This window comes from Anser cygnoides, chromosome 8, assembly GCF_040182565.1.
Source record: "Anser cygnoides isolate HZ-2024a breed goose chromosome 8, Taihu_goose_T2T_genome, whole genome shotgun sequence".
NCBI lineage: Eukaryota > Metazoa > Chordata > Aves > Anseriformes > Anatidae > Anser > Anser cygnoides.
In genome coordinates this window covers 7,118,655-7,139,611 of record NC_089880.1, presented here as the reverse complement: position 1 = coordinate 7,139,611, position 20,957 = coordinate 7,118,655, and the positions used below count along the sequence as shown (strand labels likewise).

Sequence of the window (20,957 nt, the reverse complement as noted above, 5' to 3'; positions counted from 1 at the left end):
GGACTTCCACTCTCTTCCACAGGAGGTCTGCATATGTAACAAGAGCGTAGGCTCAAGACACAAATGCTCAAACTGTCCACCTAGTAGCTACACACGCCATACTTGCACTCTTTACATGAGAACAGTAGTGATAAGTAGCCTAAAAAAGACTACTTATCTTTACTGATATGTAATGAAGACTATTTTCTCTAAGATGTTTTTTGTATTGCTGAAAAAAATTACTATCTTTTCAAACCTATCCCCTGAAAGAAAAGAAAATAAAGTTGGTGATCATTAGCCAGCTTTATTCTATTTACTGAGATAAGGTTTATAGCTCTGATATGAGAGAAAATTCTCTCAGGACAGCTCACACTAACCTTTTAGCACAGAAAGCATCAAGATACTAAAAGATGCTGTCCCATCATGACTGCTGCATGATAGAGAGAATGACTTAATGCAGGACAGACTAAAATAGAAAAAGTAACAAGTTAAGCTGTGTTGTGTCAGTTTCTCATCACCTGGTCCCCAAATACTCCTCTTGGCAGACAATTGCTTTGCATGCTCTAACAGGCCATGAAGTACAACGCTTCAATTTAAACTCCTGTCCATATACATACAGGTCACTTTGCAGCTACATTTTGTTCATTTCTCACATCTGAAAAGTGGCAAATGAGGGGCAGAAATATGAAGTTTATTTAACTTCAGAGTTTTCCCTTCCTTCTCTAACACACAAACACCTGAATGAGAGACTTGAAACTAGCAAGCAAGCCTCCCTACCTAAAGTCACCAGGAGAAGACTCCGGTGACTTGCAAGCTCCCTTGAGCACACAAAGCTGTAGGGAGCTGTTCACCAGGGCTGCAGTCAAGCAGGCAGTTCAAAAGCTCATCTGCCAGGCCCTCTCATGATTACAAGCCGGAACGTGCCATTAGGCTCAAAGCAAAATAAAAATCATACAGTTGTACCAATACAGTGGTAAATGCTACGTTTCCTTGCATGAGTGCCAGCCAGCACAGCTGCTAGAACAAAAGTTAATGTTCAGAATTAAATCACCGTGCTGTGCCCTCGTTCTGAACATAGCTGTTTCGTGAGCTGAAGGAATAGACTGAGACAAGAAGAGAGGAGCAGCAGCCACAGGGGCCTGGCCATCTCCCATAGCTGCTCTGGGTCAAACCATGGCTGCTAATCCACATTAAGAAATTAACGTAGCTTTGTATATGGACACACTGTAAAACTGCTTTCCCTCAGCTAAACTTGCTTCTTTAGAATTTCAGGAATAAGATAAGTTAATGTAAGCAGAAATAACCCTTAGAAATCACCTATGCATGGGCTTTTACCAGTTTAATTTGCTTAAACGCAAACACCATGGGAATTACTGGCATCTGAAGAAAAACATACAACTGCAGAAAAGTAGAGGCAAGAACAACTCTGTTGGCAGAGCTGTGCTTTTGTTTGCTCCCAATGTTTCTGTTTTTTCCTGTTGACTCTAATCGAGCTCACTTCCTAGTCAGGGTGGCTTCGTGCCTTCCTTTAGGAATCCAGTACAGACGAGGAAGTCACTGGTCTTGGGCTCCTCTCACTGACTTGGCTTACATGTTGCTACATGGTGACAAACCTGCTCAGTGCTTCCCTTCCTGTGACAAAGCTTTTTGTGGTTTAAGTGTTTACCAAGCTGTTTACAACCTTCAAACCAAGGCCCAAAGAGTTAACATCTCGGTTAACAACTCCTAAGACAGGATGACACATTTGTCTCAGTTTACCCATTTCAGCCAGATATCTGTATTAGTGGCGAGACAGAATTCTACACATCCCAGTTTAGCTTCAGAGGAATAAGGACTAACTGCATGTTTTGCTGTACTTCACATTTAACAAAAAAAATAAAAAAAATCTGTTTCTCAGTGACAGTTCTTGCAGGAGTCTCTCAGAGAAGCAGGTGGAATTTTCATTTAGACTCCTTTGCTCTGTGCACAGGGCTACCCAATTCTTAATTCAGAGCTGTAACAATGCATCAGAACAGCTGAGCTGCAGAGAATGAACCATAACCATTTTTTTTTACTTACGAGTATCAACTGCTACTTTTAGCTGAAGCACATCTTTCTGGCACTGTCAGTTACCAGGCCCCGGCAGGACACACACGGTTTGATTGCACAAGACACCTACATACGGTCTGTATAGACAGAGTAGTGAAGTCCCATCCAAACAAGATAACCCAATGAGAACAGTAGCAGATTTAAATGCCTGCGTGCATTAGATGAAGCAGCTATATCAGGAAAGACAAAGCTTCCTGCAAGGCATCCCAGAGCATAACGCTTAAAACTTTTGAATGCCCACCCATTAAGGACCTCAGTCAAAAACCACTGATGTCAGTGACCTCAGAGGCACAGGGAATCACTCTTCCATGAAGGCACAGATCACAGCAGATACTGAACCATCACACATTCACCACTGGCTTTATGTACCCATGGTGCCAGTTACCCCAGATCAGCACAGTTGCTTATTCCTGAGACAACAATCATAGGCATCAGAAATGCTTTCTGGCTTTTATTAAGCAGCCTAGAATTCACACTGCATGAAGAACTCAGGTTCCTGAAATGCAACTCACCTAAATCAAGCTAAATCAGACCGCTCCTTCAGTATAAAGCACTCATCTTCTGACACTGTCTCCTTTCACTTGGACTCTCTAGCTTTCACCTTCTCCTCCCAAGCAGCTGAGAACCAGCCTCCCTTTTCCCAGTTAGGAGCAGCAGGCAATATAGCCCCCCCCTTCTGTGTATTCCTCTCTTGCTACAGAGCATGTGTGGATATAGATAACAGCAAGCACGCCTCATTGGAATAACCAAACAGATAAAATCCACAGGTTATTAACAAACAAAACATCTAAGATACTGCTCTTCCATACATTGAATGACATTACTTGTTCAGTCTGCAATAATGGCTTTAGGTTTTATTAGAACTTTGAACTCCTTCCCACTCTCCACATCAGCTCAGTAAGCACTGAAAAAGCTTTGCATTGGGTAGTCCTCTTTTTAATTTTTACCTCCTTAAATCTTCAGTTCTCATATCCTGGCAAAATCCATTTAAACAGGGCTCTCAAGTTAATGGTTAAACTTGTTGTTTGTAGTACCATTAATATAGGTCAAGCAGCACAATAGTTACAACTGCTGAGAGGGAAGGTACATAAAGACACAGTAAGCAGTTCAGGACCTTATTACAACATGTCTATCAAATGCAGGGGTACAAACAATGTGCCTGATTCATCAGAAAGATAACTTCTGCTGACAGTACACACTGTTCCCTGGAGTCTCTTGCGCATGGCTCAAAAATTAAAATTGGAAGTGGTTTACACAGACACATTCTTGCAAATTCGAGTGTTTCAGCACAGTGAGCATTTCAATGCAAAACACCAGATACAGGCAGTGGGATGAATTCAGCTCTCATTTGCATCACTGAGCACTGAAGAAACTCAGCAAGAGAGTATCTTTACTCTGCACTTTCTCTCATGTAACCAAGGGAAGAATTTGTCCCACCAGGCCCAAGGACACACATTTTTCACTGTGGGGAGCACATACATAATGCCTGGAACAGGAATTACCTTATGCTTTATTCAAGAATATTCCAAAAGACAGACCTTTATGCCTCAGAAAGTTAGTATTTTAGGAATACTGTCAGTAGGTACTTTTTCCAAAGGTAATAGCACCCTAAAGCTTCACAACATGGGTCACTTTTACTCAGTGCCGGTCATTCACTACCTGACAGTTCAAATGCATGCCATTCCCATTCTGGCTCCCAAGCTCTGTGACCAAGGTTTCCAAATTCAAGTGAATTACTAGATACTGGATAGAGTTGAATTAAGCATTTGTATTGCAAACACAGAACAGACACCAAAACCTAGAAGTCACTGCAAATTCCAGCGTGCATAAGACTTTGTTTCAGACTTCTGTGGTTTTTTCATCAGTAAAAATCAAAGACAGTTTTCATCTGTTTATCTCATTGATATTTTGCATTTCTGTGGTACCTGTTATCTCGTATTTCGATGTTTTATGAACCTTGGACTAGATCTTCAGCAAGCATGAATCAACCCAATACTGACTTAACAAAACTCTTGAATTGCACTACCTGAAGCGATTAACTGGTATTGCACAACCACCTTATGGACAGATTGGACATGTAACAGTCTCATCTGACAGTGGAACACTGATCTCAGGTGTGATGTTTTTGTCTCAAAATATTAGTAGCATTCTGTGAAATCATGATTTGAAACATTGGTTAGAGCTCACCAACAGCATTCTAACCACCTTAAGATAGACAAAAGATTGCATTGCTTTGTGCATGTTATACATCTCATCTGAGGTGTTTTTTCCGAGTAAAACAAATCACATCACATAATCAAACACATTTTTGACACTTCAGATGAGCTTCAGTGCATGCTACATAACAGCTCAATAGACTACTCGGTCTTCTCATTGTATTTATATTGGTAGGGCAGCCCATCAAGACAGCTTGGATAAGATAGCTTGCGTCAACACAAATACCAGCATGATAAAGGGATTTTTGTGCATTCATCTGGACATTTTTTCTACTCCATATTACAGGTCCTCTCTAATAGCTTCATATGTTGCACTTTCCTCACTAGGATGAGATATGCTCCACTTTAGCACAGATGTACAGGAAACTCTACTACGCTATAGTTCCTCCCTATTAACAGGGCTAAATGCTTTTTCTACAGACTGCTGACATTAATGCTAGCAGCATTGCCTCACACTGTTTTTTTCTGAACATCAGTAAAGATTTGATTTCATTCGATTACTACAAATAATAGAAGGTGAACTAAAGTAACAAAAACAAACTGACTACAGAATATGAAGAATAAGAAACATAAGAGTCCACAGAACATGATGCAATTGCCTGTAAGAACACACGTGCCTCCTGTCTTGCTCCTAAAATGGATAATTGATGGCATGTACAGACAGTGGGAGGAAGGCTGCTTCCTTAGGTACTCAAGGGATATCTCTGCCCAGTCATTCAAGAAGCATGAGGTGGAGTGGCGCTCTACTGATGTTCAGATTGCTAAGGTAAGAAGCAAAAGGCTTTCTCCTCACCACCATTTCGCTCTAACATGTTATCTGCTGAATTTCAGCTAATGACACTTCATCCCATTTAAAATGGAGGGAAAAGCCGAGCACTTCAGTCCAGCAGAAACGTAATCAGCCAAACTAGTTCTATTAGTCTCTTTTTAAAATGTTGTTCTGATCCCAAAGATTTGTGTTATAGTTCAGTGAATTTCCCCTTCTGTTGTTATGGTTATCCTGTTTAAACAGTTACAGGATGGATAAAACTAAAGCTGTGATGATGATAAAGCACTTAGGTAAACGTCGATAAGTCAGTACAACTCAGCATTCAAACATACTTCCATTGTGTCAGCCAGAATGATAACAATTCACCTTGTTTCTACTAAAATGTCAATAGAAATACATCTGCCAATAATGCTACCATGAATTAACATCATACCTTGCACAAAAATTGGTGCAAATTTTTGTGAAGACCATTAGGACATAATAAAACCAATAATGTATCTAGTAAAATCTAGCTCCTTACTCGAACATCTGTGCTCCCAGTTACGAAGCAGGTGGATGACCCTGGAAATTACACTTGCTGTGAATAAATGTATACTATTAGTGGTGCCTGATCTAAAGGCAGGTTCACACTGTATAGGAGTGCCAAGTAGGCTTCATCGCTAAGTTAGGTGGTTGTTAAGGATTCTCTTCTTGCATGGCATGCTTAAAACATGTGATGAACCACTCACAAAACAGCAAGTAGCAAACTCTCCTTTACTACTCTTCAGGAAACTGGTAGGACAATAGGGCCTTTGTGCTTTGGAGTGACTCTAGGACTGAGTCCTATCATCACAGTGATTCAAAATTCTCTAAATGGCTTCTCAGAACAATGGTATAAAAGCAATTGAGGCTTAAGGAGGAGTACAAAGTACCACACATTGCAGACAGCTTTCAACACTGTGGGTAACAAAATCAAATAAGATAAATCCACCTGGATGCAATCCTGTGCAATGAGCTCTAGGTGACCCTGCCTGGCAGGGGGGTTGGACTAGATGATCTGCAGAGGTCCCTTCCAACCTCAGCCATTCTGTGATTCTGTAAAGTGAGGATCATCTCATTTACTATCCAGCCACTCGGGCCTGTCTGCTTTAAAGCTAGTTCTTTCCACTTTCTATAAGGAGAAAGCTGCAGGCTTACAGGTACAACCGGTGAAACCGACAGGTCTCTGAATTCCCCTGTGCACACAGAGGTCTTGCACCAAAGACTCAGGTTTCTCTTCAACATTTTAACTTGCATTTTCTAGTCATCTAAACTTAAAGATGGTTTGGCAGAATCAGACGTGGAAATTCCAGGATGCTTACATTTTGAGTAGGATGGTCATACTGAAGTGGTATCAGTTATTTTTATAGCAATCAAGGTGTAGAAGATGCTTCACATAAGAAATAATACCCTCTCAAAGATCTTTCTTATGGAATTCAACACAACGAATCCCTTCCAAGTACCAAAAATTTGTATTCACTTCTGATGTTACCAAGTTACCTCACATGTACGAGGCAATCAGACATATTGACATGGCTGCTTGAACTAAAGCTTTTCCTCAAACAATCTTTTGCAACAGGATCGGGATTAGCTTAAAATCCCATAAGAATCTATGATAAAGCAGAGCTAGAGCTTTTTGGTTAGTTTGTTTTGTTTTTCAAACTAGAACAGGGCCTGTCTATGTGGGAGTTTAGAGCTTCGTGAACTGTTCTTCTCAGAGAACTATTCTCCCTGCAAGATGACCTTTCCACATGTGGCTGTTTTCAGCATGGAGCAGAGCAGGAATGGGGCCCTGGCAGCCCCCAGCATCTAGTGTCAGATGGACTTGGTAACTGAAGCAATATTGTGGGTTGCAACCTTCCAGCAGAACAAAACCACGGGAATCCAACCACCGTGCTGCAATTGAAGTAAAGAACACTATTAAAGGCAGTGAAGAAATACAGTGCAAGCTGAAAGGTTAGAAACAATCCTTATTCTTCCAAAGAAGATGATGCAAAGGAGTACAGCTTTAGGCTGTTGTTTTAGTACTGTATATGAAGAATATTTACTGTACCCCATTTTTATACAAAGGAAGCATTTCTAATTACAGCAGCAGTGCTATTACTGCAAGCAATACAAAGGCCTAACATGGGAAAACGCTAAACAACCTCAACAACTGTATTTCACAAGGTGCTTAGTGTGGGTGCCAAAATAAGATTTCAAAGATATATGGGAAGCAGCAGCCAGAGGAAATATGTCCACAACAGAAGACTGCAGAGGACCAGGCAAAAAGAGAAAAATGGTATCTGAAGCCAAAAGGGAGGAAGGGAATAAGATCAGACAGTAACAGAACAAAGAAGCAAGAGATAAATATGTTTGTGTTTGAAGTAACAAAACATACTTTTATTCTTGTTGTGGAAACATTTTGAGCTACAATTCCAGTTGAATTTTGCTAGTTTCTTAAGTCTAATGATACTATAGGAGATGTGATACAGAAATGTTTGACTTCCTTCCAAAATCCTAGTTTGCTGCAAAATTAGTGTATTTCCCAAACTTTTGAAACTTCAAAACAAAGTCTCAGCTCTTGTCCATTCCCAATATTTTATACAACTAAAACGTCAGTGAGTTCGCTAAAGCAGCTCTCACCAGGATAAGTTAGGAAAGGATTCTAGTTTATTGGGGTTTTTTTTTGTGTGTGTGTGTGTTTTTTTTTTTTTTTTTTTAATAAAGAAAGTGATAAAGCTTGTTTGGATTTCCACCAGCTGAAGCCACTGCCTCTCTTCATTTGCCTGAATACTGATATTGAGTCAGAAAACTTCCACCCCATTCCATCTCTCTTCTGTCATTCAGTGTTTGTCATTTGTCTCAGTATGCTTTGGGTAAATAACTGATCTAATGCATTTATTTATTTTAAGCTTAATGGATATTTGCTTCAGGACTGAAATTTATTTCAAATGTTTGTGCATTTTATAGATTGTGAAACTTTGATGCCGTAATAAGAGAATTCTGTACAACTTCTGAACATAAGAAATATAAGGGTGCAGGTAGAAAAGATGACACTTCTTTTACAGCAAAACAGGAACGTCGACAATGGCATCCTAGCCTCACTAACAGATTCAGAAATTTCCACACCGTTAATGTGAAATGAAAAATCAATAATTATTGTTCAGTCATTACCTCCCATGAACTGATGTACAAGTGCCAAACATGGCAGTAAGTTAATGGTAACCCAAGTTACAGCAGTTATTTTTCAGGAACAGGCTTCAGCTACCCATTTTACATGTCCAGACCTTCTCTAACCTCTCACCCAGAGAGGTTCTCTCCCCCGCTTCCAGGTGAAAGCAAGCAGCTAAAAAGGCTCACATTGCAACCAGCTGGCACAAGCTTTTCACAAGAAAGATCTTGAGAAGGTCAGTGGGATTCTGTGCAGATGCCACAGAAGGAAAAGTGTGTATTCTTAACTACCATTCACCATGAGCTATGAGAGCAAAAGTGGCTTTTTTATTTTACTACGAGGGAAGCAAAACTATACATCAAAAGGCAGAATCCCAAGAGAGACCATCTGACTGCCAGTCGAAAAGCCTTCACATTTCAACTGAAAAGCACACACAACTCCCACCAAGCTCTAATAAAGCACAAGTCCATGTGCTTCGTTATAGACACAGAATCACAGAATCATCTAGGTTGGAAGAGACCTCCAAGATCACCCAGTCCAATCTCTTGCCTAATACTAACAAGTCCTACACTAAACCATATCACTAAGGGCTACATCTAAACGTCTCTTAAAGACCTCCAGGGATGGTGACTCAACCACTTCCCTGGGCAGTCCATTCCAGTGCCTAACAACCCTTTCAGTAAAGAAGTTCTTCCTAACATCCAACCTAAACCTCCCTTGGTGCAACTTTAGCCCATTCCCCCTCGTCCTGTCACCAGGCACGTGGGAGAACAGACCAACCCCCACCTCTCTACAGCCTCCTTGAAGGTACCTATAGAGAGCGATGAGGTCTCCCCTGAGCCTCAGCCTGGAGAAGTCCAGGCTGAACAACCCCAGCTCCCTCAGCTGCTCCTCCTAAGACTTGTTCTCCAGACCCCTCACCAGCTTCGTCGCCCTTCTCTGGACTCTCTCGAGCACCTTGACGTCCTTCTCGTAGCAAGGGGCCCAAAACTTATAGGCAGTTATGTGCGTATAACTATGTTATACGTCCAGTCCACAAAGGGATGAGGAGAGCTCCAGATCTGTGGCAGGAAGAACAGAATGGGGAATAGTGGATGCAATCACTGCTGACTTTATTCACGAGACTTATCTGACTGAAGTAAAAAAAGAATAGTAAAGGCCTCTCTAATATGTAAGAGAACACCATCTGCTGCATAAAAGTACGATCAATCCTCAGGATGAAGAATGTCTGCATCGTTATGATAAAGTTGATAGATAATCTAGAAATTCAAAAAGATACATTTATCTAATATATAGCACTTGCTTCACTGACTTAAGTTCAGCCCTAAACACTGAACCTTGCCCTGAGGGTTTGTGTTTTTTTTTTTTTTTGTTTGGTTGTTTGTTTTCTCCTTCCTTTCTAAACCAGAACTCCTATTGGGCATTACAGGAAAAAGAACAGTAGGGTAGACATTTCTTGCATAAACCGCCATGTTTTTCAACTGGTGAATCTTAGATGAACTTGAGACAGTAATTTCATGGTACAAAAGCTATCAGGGAGCAACAAAGGACAGCTGCACCATAAACAACAGCAAACTAAGAACCAAAGGCAGCCACAATATAGACTGGGTAGAGAACTCACCAACAGAGCGCAGTCCCACAGCACAGGAGCTGGTTGAGCAGAGCAGTGGCAAGTCCTACAGAGTCTCCAGCAGTCATCAGATCAAAGCAGAGTAGAATAAGGCTAGGTCTGCAGTCAAAACAGAAAAATACAAATAATTCAGGAACAGGTCCACATCCAGAACAGCTCAGGAAAGATTCTGAGGCCCCAGGCTAGGGCTTAATGGACCTATGGCCCATGAGTGGGGGCCCAGGTGAGGCTCATCACGATCTAGGTGAGGGCCATTATAGCCTATTAGTGCCTTCCAGGCTCTGACAAAAACTTATTTTTAATCATCCTTCCACAATTACTCTACTATTTTTTTCTTACTGTGTATATATTTGTTTGTAAAACAGTATTTTCCAGCGGTCATGATCAGGTCTCCAACTTAATTGTGCACGCTGTTGTCTGCACCACAGGAAAACACTTCAGTCTAGTGGGAGAATATGCAGTGGTGATTAAAGGAAAGCATGAACAACAGCAGTAGCATGAGATTAACGTGAATTTACAGTTATTAAGGATGTGGTAGAAGTACCCAGAAGCCCAGTTTAAGACAAAGAATTTGGTCTGAGCATTGTGCAAACAGAGTGACCGAAGAGATTTATATGTGTCATGGCAGATGCACTAATGGCCTGAGTTAGAGCTGCTCCCTGAAAGGCAGGGCTCCTCAGAAATCCCACGTGCTCCTGTTCTCCCCAGAAATGTAGACACCTAAATTCCAGAGTCATTTGCATTTTGTATTGTCTTCTATGCTTCTAAAATAAAGTAAGTATACTGTCTAACAAACTCTGGGCACGTTCTATTAAAAGATATAAAAGTATTAATTAATATGTTATACTAATCTATTCTTCATGTAATTGCACTAGGCAGACTATGTCCTTGAAGGAATGAAGTATTTCTCAGATCCTAAGTCTATTTGTTATGTATTTCAAGAACTGCTATATGTATCAAAAGTGGTACCTAGATGACTTGGAAGACAATGAAAAAGCTGTGTTTCTGCAGTGCTATATATGCTTGTGAAATATATCTGCTGGATGGAATAGATAGGATATTCTACTATGAAGCTTACATCTTAAGTAGTTACTGGTGCTCACATTTCAGCATATGCCTCCAGAAAACAACTACCTTAAATTTTAAATTGTCAAGAGAAAGACTAGTGTGCTGTTTAATTATTAGTGCCATAAACCAGAGCAATATTTACCTGGCTATAACAGGGCTTAGGAAAATCCACTTATCTCTCTTGCCAGGTGCTACATTTCTCATAGTTATTAATAAAATGATCAGAAATCGTTATTTCTCAATGGCCTTTGCCCCAATTTGTTTCTCCTGTCCAGCATACTTCCCAATGAAAGTCAGCTTTGAAAATGGAACAACTTCTGCACTTGCTTGTTGGGAAGATAGAAAGAAGTGAGAGCTCTCATCTGCACCCAATCCACACCATCATGCCAGCACCAAGCCCTGATTCCTCCTCCCTCCAGCGCGAGTCTGGCCCATCCAGCATGCGTTCTCATCAGCCCCCAGACATCCTCCAGCTCCTGGTTTCAGCAGGAGACCACCCTCTGCTTAGACACAAAATGCCACTGACCGGCTTGCTTTTGCTGTCTTTCACTTTCCATTTGCATTCAGCTCAGGCGTACTCCACGGCCTCAAGCAAGGCCAGGCAGTGTGAGGTGTAGCACACGTGCAGCTCCCTTCAGAGCTGGAAACTGGTGAGAGTCATCAGAGCACTCAGGGTCTCTTGGGATGTAGTCACCTGAAGCAAGACTTAGAACTTCCATCCTGCCTCAAGTGAAGATGTTGGGGGTTGGGTTTTTCTGGGGGGGGGGGGGGAGGTGGGTTTTGTTTGTTTGTTTGTTTGTTTGTTTTGGGGGGGGGGGGTAACTGTGTCATCCCTGCACATATGTACGTTATCTTGAAAAAACAGAGAATTTAGCTACCAAATTCAAAAGATTTTAAGTACCGTTTAACATCCAGTTTAAGACTTTTTCTCCTCTCCTCCTTCCAAAATAACATATTCGTGATATTTTATTAATAATGCTCTAAAGAGAAACTGCTTTCTGCTCCTGAGTGCTATGATGGATGTGTTCACAACACCTGTTACTGGTCAGTACATGGAAGTCATTTCCCCCTGCCTGTTTCACAGAAATCTGTTCTTTTCTCACATAGTCAAATACTCTGCTCCTATTTCTAGTAAATATCTCCTAGATAAGCTTTGAAAAGGTTCTGTAACTAATTAATATCTTTTTTCTTTGTATGCCAATAGGTTAGATTATTGAAGGAAAGGAGGTGGGCAAGAAAGTAAAATTGAAGCTGCTTACGTAGATATACAGGCAGACAGACAGACAGATAAAACTTGTCTGGATAGCTCTTCTCACACCAAGAAAAAGTTTGATTTTCTCCGATGCAGAGAGCCAGCACTAAATCTATGCCCCACCGAAACACTAGTCCTTCAGTTAAGGCCAAAGGAGGACTTCTGTGACCCACAACTGTATGTTTTGTTCTGCAAAGAACTGAGTTTTCTTCCCAAGCACTCCTGAAGGCTTCTGGATTGCTCATTTGCACTAAGAAAGTACTTTAAAATGTCTGCATTTACCTCCTACTCTGGATATTAATTTATTAGCAGAAATATTCACTGAAATAACTTTCTGTAAGTAATTAGCAGGAAAAAATCAGAGGAAATAATTTTATAATTTCTACAGTTTATTATGCCTCACCAAATATGGTTTCTACTGCATTGTGTTCATCCAACCAGAGAACAAAAGGATATAAGAGACTAAAACGTTCAAAGAGATTGATGTGATCAAGGAAAACCCACAAAGAACTTACCATGCTTCTGTTCACCAGAGTTGAATTTGAATATGCTGAAAATCACGTGTAAGGTATAGCACATACCAAAATGTATTTTAATGCCGTTACATTCTGTTATCGAGGTGATAAGCGTAACATGATTTATATAAGAGGGAATAGAATAAGAAATATACTATATATAAGAAATGTATATTTATAGTATAGTATAAGAAAATGAAAGAAGCAAGACATTGAACAGTGTAGTCATACCGTATGACCAAAGAGTAACTGAGAATCAACTGGTGGAAATAATTTAATAAACGAGAAATTTTACATTTCAGTACTATAATTACTTCACTGAAAACCCCAGAAGGTGAAGATCAACAGATAGATCAGATTCTCTTAATTTCTTTTACAGAACTACTGGGGAAAAGGCATATGACTGTATTTTCAATGCCACAGTTTTGCACATGTAAAATAAAATAAAATTAATGAAGGTGGAGAAAATACACTGAAACATCCAAAATAACTTGGAACGTGATAGATCAGGAAGACTATCAGAATGACTGAAATGAAGGAAAGTTTTTGAAGAGCAATAGAATAGAGTTTGTAAATCCCTTTCCACTTAACCAAAGCTCCAGCTGAAACCAACTGGCCTACTCTCAGGAGCAGAAAATAGCTGGGGCCTGTAGGTGCCACGCCAGGGTCAATGCCACGTTTTCCCTGGACTTTCACAAGGATTCTGTCACTCGTTTGATGTGTGCTGTGCTGAAAGTTTAGCTTTGCTGAAAAGTACTGATAATAAAGTTGACAATACTTTGAGGTGCCATAGAAAGGCAAAGAGGAACATCCTGGATTCAGAAAAGCTACATCCAAAATGCCAAGGAAAACTGACAGACCTCACCAAACTTACACCAACATGGACAAGCTAGGGATTAACGCTCTTTGAAAAGGTCTCTGTTCATTTGTCAAGCCACTTCCAGAGCTTGTTTCTCACCATCCTCACATGCCAAGATTAAATGCCATTTATGAAAACGTCCATGAGAGGAGAAATTCCTTCTAATTTCATTTTTGTTGTAAATGGTTGCAAAACAATTTGATGTGCAAGAGTCAAAGGAGGGATTGTTGCCAAGCTTTTGAAATCAGGTACATTTTCTTTGAGGGACATTTGTCTGAGGGACAAACAAGGGACAATTTCATCATACAAGAACTGGCAAAAAAAAAAAAAAGACAGTAAATGGTTTTCAATTACCTATCTTCATGAAAAAACAGAGAGAAAAGCACATGTGAAATAATAACACTACCTTCCAAAAGCCTTGTTTCACCCTTTCCAGATGAAAATAAAAATAGAATAGAATAATCAAAAGTAAATAATTAGAAGTAAATAATTAAAATAAAATACCTGAAAAACACAGAGATATAAAATGAGTTCATGATGTTGCAGCCCCAGTTAGGAAAAGCTGATCCCAGCAAGACCAGTGGCTTCTTTACCAGAGACTTCCACGTGAAAAGGCTACAGTTCTCAATTACTGATCAAGCAAAGTATTCCGCCATAAACACAAGTATTTTATTTCAGTGAGACAAATATGCCTCATTACACACATCCTTTTTCAGCTGAAGCCCAAACATATCACTGCTAAATATACAGAGGTGCTGGATCATGGGCTGATATAGACTGTCCTGGAGTTTTCCTACGAGTTTATTTTCCACCACTGGACCAGGTACAAAGAGAGGCAAAGAAAGTCTGTCTGGTTGTGCACCTGGCATACACATTCTTCTATCCATGGTGACAAAGTATCAGAAAGGAAAAAAGGAACATTTTTAAGTGACCCTGACATTTGATACTGATGCAAGAAAGGAAAGGAATGACAGAATTTGAAGCCAAAAGCATGAAGTTTCTTTATATTTCCTATGATTTAGTATCTCTCTCCCCCACATACGGCAGATTCCTTTATAGAAGCCCTTGTATATGGGCCAGCAGTGCTCCAGCAATGTCTCCAATGACACAGTAGAAAGTTTCTAGCCTCAGTATCACTTGCAGCACTGCCTTTCTATTTTCTCTCCCATTCTGAAAGACACGTGGTTTTGTTTGTTTCTGATGGAATAAATCATTGTTCATATTTTTTATGAATAGAATTTAAGACCTATTTGATGATCAAATGAAATAGAATAGACAGAGAGACAAATTCCTTAGGTTTATATCAAAACTGTTGTAAAAGCTGGCTTCCAGCTTTCAGTCAATCTAATTAGATAAAATTATCAGTGACCCTGAAAAAACACTCATAGTATCTGTTTCACCTGATTTGCAAATTATTTTTTTCCTGTAAGAAATAGGAAGATACACGAGCATTGCATGCTTCTACTTTTAAAGCATTTCACAAACATTACAAGTCAATAATTCACAGCATTGTTGAGAGGCAGTTGGGTACAGTTTGCTCACTTTACAACTATAAAAAGGAGGAAGAGAAACCTGACTTCTGGAAGTTTTTGGTGCATAGGTCTGTATGATTTCACTTGCAGCATGTACCATAAACAGTGAATATTTATGACTGGCACTCATTTGAGTGAACAAGTAAGTGTCTGAATTGTACACTCCGGCATGGTAAATAAAGTATGCAAAACTCACGTGCAGTTGTTCAATAAGAATTTGGAAAATGAGGCCTTCCCTTCATAGCCTGCCACCCTCGCTGGGGGGCTGTAGAGAGGGCCAGCACTGCACAGACAGACCGCTGGTACTTCAGGGCTCCAGGCCATAATGCCCAAGCCTCACAAGTTGCTCTGGGGTTTGCCACTTCAACCCCATTATGAGGCCTGCTCAGGCCTGACTGGGAGAAGCCTGAGAGGGTGCTCAGTGTGAGCCCTCAGTAACCCACCTGCCACTTTATCATCAAAGTGTAACCATCACGAGAAAGTATATAAAAGAGCATATGCTGCTTTACAGCCCTCCACAAATTTCAAGAGAAAAACTCCTGCAGACTTCAAGAGGCTTCAGATCCAGCCCACAGTGGGATAACTTCTCTCTTTTTCAAGAGACTTGAAATATCAAATATCGTCTGAGCACTCAGGCGCGAGCCTGCTCTCAGGAAGCGCCTACAGGCTTCAGACTCCAGGCTGCAGCGACCGCTGCGGGCACCGCAATGCGCCCAGGAGGGGCCCCGCGGCCGCAGGGAGCCCCGGAGGGCTGTGCTACCCCCATGGCACCTCTTCCTCCGTGGCCGTGAAAGCGCCCCGTGGCCCGGCGCGCCCACGGCCAAGCTGAGAACCCAGCGCAGCTGCCCGCCGCTCTGCCCGGCGCTTGCAGAACAACCCTTGGCAGCCCTCTGACGTGCTGGGAGTGCGCTTCGTCCCTCAGCAGCCTTAGGGGTGAGCACAGTGCTGTCTGTGTACCTTAATCCTGGGGTATCGGTGTTTAGCCATGCTGTTAAGCTCCTGCTTTGCTGAGAGAACAGCGTACACCTTTAACTGAACAGCCACAACCTGGGGCTTGTCTCCAGCCCGAGGACGGGGGCAATAAAGTGATTCTGTCTGACAAAGCCTCCAGCAGAGGTTCGCGCCTGCTGTCACTCAGGGCGCTGAATCCCAGGCACATTCTCAAGCCTCCTTTAAGGAATTAATGCTTGCTTGCTTTGCCATCCAAAGAGTGTTTACAGAAGCCAAAACAACCGTGCTTGCTGTCCACTGTGCAAAGAGGTGATGACATCAGGAAGACAGGTCACAAGTCTGAGTTTATAGTCATTACACTTACATTGGTATGGCTTTTCATCCACTCAGTATGATCTTATGACCCTACAACTTTACAACCTTCCACTCTCTGGGCTTCATAGCACCTCTCCATTCCAGGTTAATCATTTCTCTGCCATTATCTGCCAAGAGTTCTTATCTCTTTTGCTGTCACTTTATAACAGGGTCCTCTTATCAAGCTGTACAAAATCACGTGACGGGGCCAAACCTATCACAAGTTCCAATTCTTCTGATTAGAGACTATCATGAAATGGGATACATGGTTTACAGCAGGTCACTAATGCTGGAAAAAGTACAGAGTCCACCGAAAGACACGCTTGTTACTTTCTGAATTCTTGGATAATTTTTTTGTTGTTGTTCATCACGCCGACTTTCACTGAAGGTTATTATAGCCTGGGTCTCAAGGCCAGAAAAGTTTACAGGCTGCACCCCTTCCGTACTCAATGCTGTACACCTTGCACCCAAGGGTACTGTATATTTACACTTAATAATGTCTTCTAGTTCTCACACGGCCATCATACAGGAATCTATAAAACATGGACTTACATCAGTCGGTAAGTAACAGTTTTCTGTTTTGATGACTCTGCATACATATATTAAACTTGAGGCTGCCCAAACTGAAAAAAAACATTATGATTGGGCAAGGAAACAAAACTGACTAATTTACACGTGGTTTTAGGCTAATGAGAACTTTATGATGCAATGTAAAAACGTAAGAAAGCAGCTGATGACTGGGTGAATGATTTTTTTCTCCAGAGATGTGATTATCAAATATATCATTGGGTAATGGGTAGCATTTTTAATATATTACAATTGCTAATAACTATGAAATCGTGTGTGTAAACATTTGTGAAAAGCACAAATTTATCAACAGATTTAAATCGCTCCTGTTCTGACTGTTCTTGTTGAATAAAACCTCAGGAATGTTTTCATGCTTTTTTCTGTAAGCAATATGGATGTTAAATGCAGATGCCTTTTAATATCTAAAACCACAGGTATATATTCATTCAGTGGGGGTGGGCTGGATGGTGAAAGTTGGTTAATGCTTTAGTGCAGAGAAGAAGCGAATGCTTTCAGCAGCACACGGAAGAGCACCGGCTCTCCGTTGGGAATGCAGGTGGGCACGGGTTGCTCCGGTTGCCGGCACGAGGAGCGTTGCACCCCGTGCTGCCAGGGCTGCAGTGGCTGCAGTTGAGCCCCAGCGGCGCCAGAGGTGGCGTGCCAAAGGAGACTGCTCCTGCATGGAGCAGGGGGCTCCTCGGCCTGTACAAGCCTGCCCAGCCACGCCGCAGGTCCCACCACCCGTGGTTTTGCAAGGCTGTGCCTGGCACAGTGGTTTATGGCAAGGATGAAAGAAGAGAGCTTTGGCCCGGGTGTGGGCACCTGGGCTCGCTCTCCTCCTCTTGCCCCAGTAGTGCGTCATTGCATGCAGGCGAGGCACTTGCCCTGATGCTGGGTGTGATACGGGCACCTCGCCATCAAGGGAGGCTCTGGGGCTGTGGAGATGGAGGGCGCAGCAACAGCTGCAGGAAATAGCCTCAAATCTAGCTGGAACCTGATCTTGATCTCCTGGGTGGAACTGCTGCTTATCCCAAGGAAGGGGAGGGTGTCTGTGTAAGGGCTCCCACCTGGGACCTGGCTGTGCCCCAGACAGCCAGACCCAAGGAGCTCCCTTCTCACTCCCTCCTCCTGTCCCACACCTCCTGCACAAGGACCATGTCCAACACCACAGCGAGCTTTGCTGGGCTGCAAGTGAATGGCAGGAGAATAACACCCCATGGACTGCACCGCCAGGCCCGCAACCACCCGCCCTCTGGCTGGCAGTGTGCTGGGGTGGGATCCCGGTGCCTCTCCTCGTAGGGAGCCACGTGGTCCCGCTGGCAGTGCCATCAGGTATCCCATCCGCAACACCTGGAGAGGGGAAAATAGGACACTCCTCTCTATTATATTTGACCAGTTAAATGTCATTTTCAGAGTCTCCAAAAGACTGGCAGGCCTGGGTTCTCTAAACCATGTGGATATGAGGGACAGATAGGTAGAAGACATAAATTATCAGAGCACTGTTGTCATCATACCTCCAAAACATGCTCACATGTGTGCTGCATTGCAGAAATACCAGATCAGATTCATTAAGCATGGCTCAGGAAAAGCAGGTCTAAATCCTGTGAAACTGAAATCGTGTGTCCTGGGTCTGGGGAGGGTTCTGCTCATGTGTGTCACCGCACAGCCAGAGGTCATGGTGGCATCCCTGAAAACACCCAACTCAGCGTGTGTAACCTGGCCACCACATACTTCTCACGGTTAAATGTGACCAGCACCACTCTGTGGGCTTCTGCTTGAGGGTGGAGGGACCAGGTAGGAAGGAGCTGGATCCTACTCTTATTTGCTCTTGGAGAGCAAGAAGCTGTCCTTCCAGGGTATAAGCACAACCTGCACCAGGGCCAGGTGTTCTTAAGGGTAAATCCCACCTCAGACTTTCACTTTTGTCCAGTCCTTCCCAACTCCTCCCTCGTTTTTTCCCCTCCAAGCCAAGGCAGCTCAGGAGGGGCCCTGGCAAGGCCTCCGCAGCCCCAGCCCCTCGTGCCCAGGCTGGAGCACCTGCAACACTAGCGTGGGGCCGGTGGGTGCACCCACCTGGCATGACTTTGTCTGCGGTATGAATGAGTGAATGAATGAATCCAGTCCCTGTGAACGCAAATCGGGCTCCTCCACTGAGTAAAACGGGGCTGGAGCTGCCCCTCGGAGAGCGAACACAGCCAGCCTGGAGCTGGAGTGTGAGTAGGCACTAAGCTTTGCCGACACCTGCTTGTAGATTTATGGTCAAATAGCCAAAAAGGCATCTGGAATCCACACTATCTTAGCAGTACATCCTATCTGCCAGATGTTGATCATCACAGGGACTTCTGAAAATGTTTATGGAAGTGCCACGATTTTTTCCTCTACCAGATTCCTGTGCAATACAAAGCTACTCAACTAGTTTTATTTTTCCTCTAATCAGCCGATTCTCTTAGTGGCTTTAGGGATACTGTGCAACTTTTATAAGCACTAGCTATGATTATTTAACAGAAATAACTGCTTCGTTAACTTGAAAAAAATGGTTATAGAGCAGGAAAAATAATCTACTTGCAGTTTCTTACTGTGAGGCTTTTCATCTTGTATAATACTTACTGCCATCTTAATTTTAATGTATGTCCTCGGGCAGTTTACAGTATTATAATATAATTAGTGCTCTTGAGTTTGGCAAGGTTTATTTTTTCTGTATTATTATTATTAGAGTGCATATATAATGCAGTTTCTTATGACTAGCAGACAGAAAAGATTTCCTTTAAAAGTTTGGATGAGGATTTTGGCCAGCAATGGTGTGGGCAAAGCTTCCCCAGAAGTGATCAGTTTGGGGCTGGCCGTGTGAGGGCTGCAAGACCCAGGCCACAGGCAGTTCATGACAGGGACATTTTGATGCTAGTTTTGACTTTTAGGCAATTTTCTTCTCCTTAAAAACTTCTCCCATTGTTATACTGCAAACGAGCGATTTACAGAATTGGCAGTATTTACACCCAATTTTTTCCAGTTAGTCTAAATACCCAAATGCATGAGGCAAAATATCAAGGATGATGCCTGTGGTCTCCAGAGGAAAATGTCCAACGCTGCCAAAACGCCACAAGCCACTCGTCCGTGTGGGTAATTTAAAGGCCAGCTCTCAGGCTGCCTTTATATAAGGTGAAAGGGAAGAATTATCTGCAGCAAGAGTTGTGCTCGGCTGCAGTGTGGAGAAAAACGTTCCAGCTTCCCATGCCACATGATTATTAATGCATAGAGTTTACTCACATACTACCCGAGTACATCATATATATTGCATAGCTAATGTATGCATCGTTAGATATTAATATATATTAATAGATTCTTACACATGCTGAACAGACATGCTTACGTGCACAATCCTTATCAAGATTCTCAGTATAAACTATGCTATTTTATCTTTCCATGGTTCGTTTCATGGTTATACACTCATGAGTGGAGAAATCTTGTGTGATACATATATATATGAGCTGAGATATGTTCATGATAAAGATCAGCTACTAAATTACTTTTTTTTAAATAAAGTTTTCCAAGTTTCAAACCACAATTAATATTTGTGAGAGCGGGGGAAGAAGCAGCCCTAAACATATTTTTTTTTTCCACCGGCAGATCAAGGTCAGTTGCCTGAGCAAAAAACAAGAAATTTCATTTTTAAGCCTGCCCGCGCAGGACAGAAATCAATTCTCTCTCCAGGCAGCGGGTTGTGGGGACGCAGCGCAGCGCAGGGGCCGCTCGGGAGGGCAGAGCTGCTCCTCCGCCCCGCACCGCCCCGCACCGCCCCGCACCGCCCCGCACCGCTCCGCACCGGGGCTGCAGCTCGGCTCCGGGCGGGGGGGACCCGGCGTTCGTCCCCTGCGAGGTTTTCCCCTTCGCAGCGCCAGCGGCAACAGGTCCAGGCAGCGCTGGGCTAGGACGCGCGTTCCCTACGGTGGCAGGCGTGCGGTGGTCGTTAAAAAAAGAGAAAATCTAGCAGTCTCTGAATCCCGGGGT

General features: G+C 42.6%; 1 protein-coding gene and 1 long non-coding RNA gene across 3 annotated transcripts in view; one reads left to right on the top strand and one right to left on the bottom strand.

The window, feature by feature from the left end:
• Positions 1-20,957, bottom strand: part of LOC106041951 (uncharacterized) — a 132,945-nt gene that overhangs the window by 92,166 nt on the left and 19,822 nt on the right. For both annotated transcript variants that reach the window (XR_001210829.3, XR_010833315.1), the window contains exon 3: positions 9,846-9,953. This is a non-coding gene — a long non-coding RNA (uncharacterized lncRNA). The remainder of the gene's footprint in view (positions 1-9,845; positions 9,954-20,957) is intronic.
• NR5A2 (nuclear receptor subfamily 5 group A member 2) overlaps positions 16,816-20,957 on the top strand; it is a 90,442-nt gene continuing 86,300 nt past the window's right edge. The window contains exon 1 of the mRNA XM_048067007.2: positions 16,816-16,945. Coding sequence (XP_047922964.1) covers positions 16,882-16,945 — 64 coding nt within the window. The 5' untranslated portion in view covers positions 16,816-16,881. The remainder of the gene's footprint in view (positions 16,946-20,957) is intronic.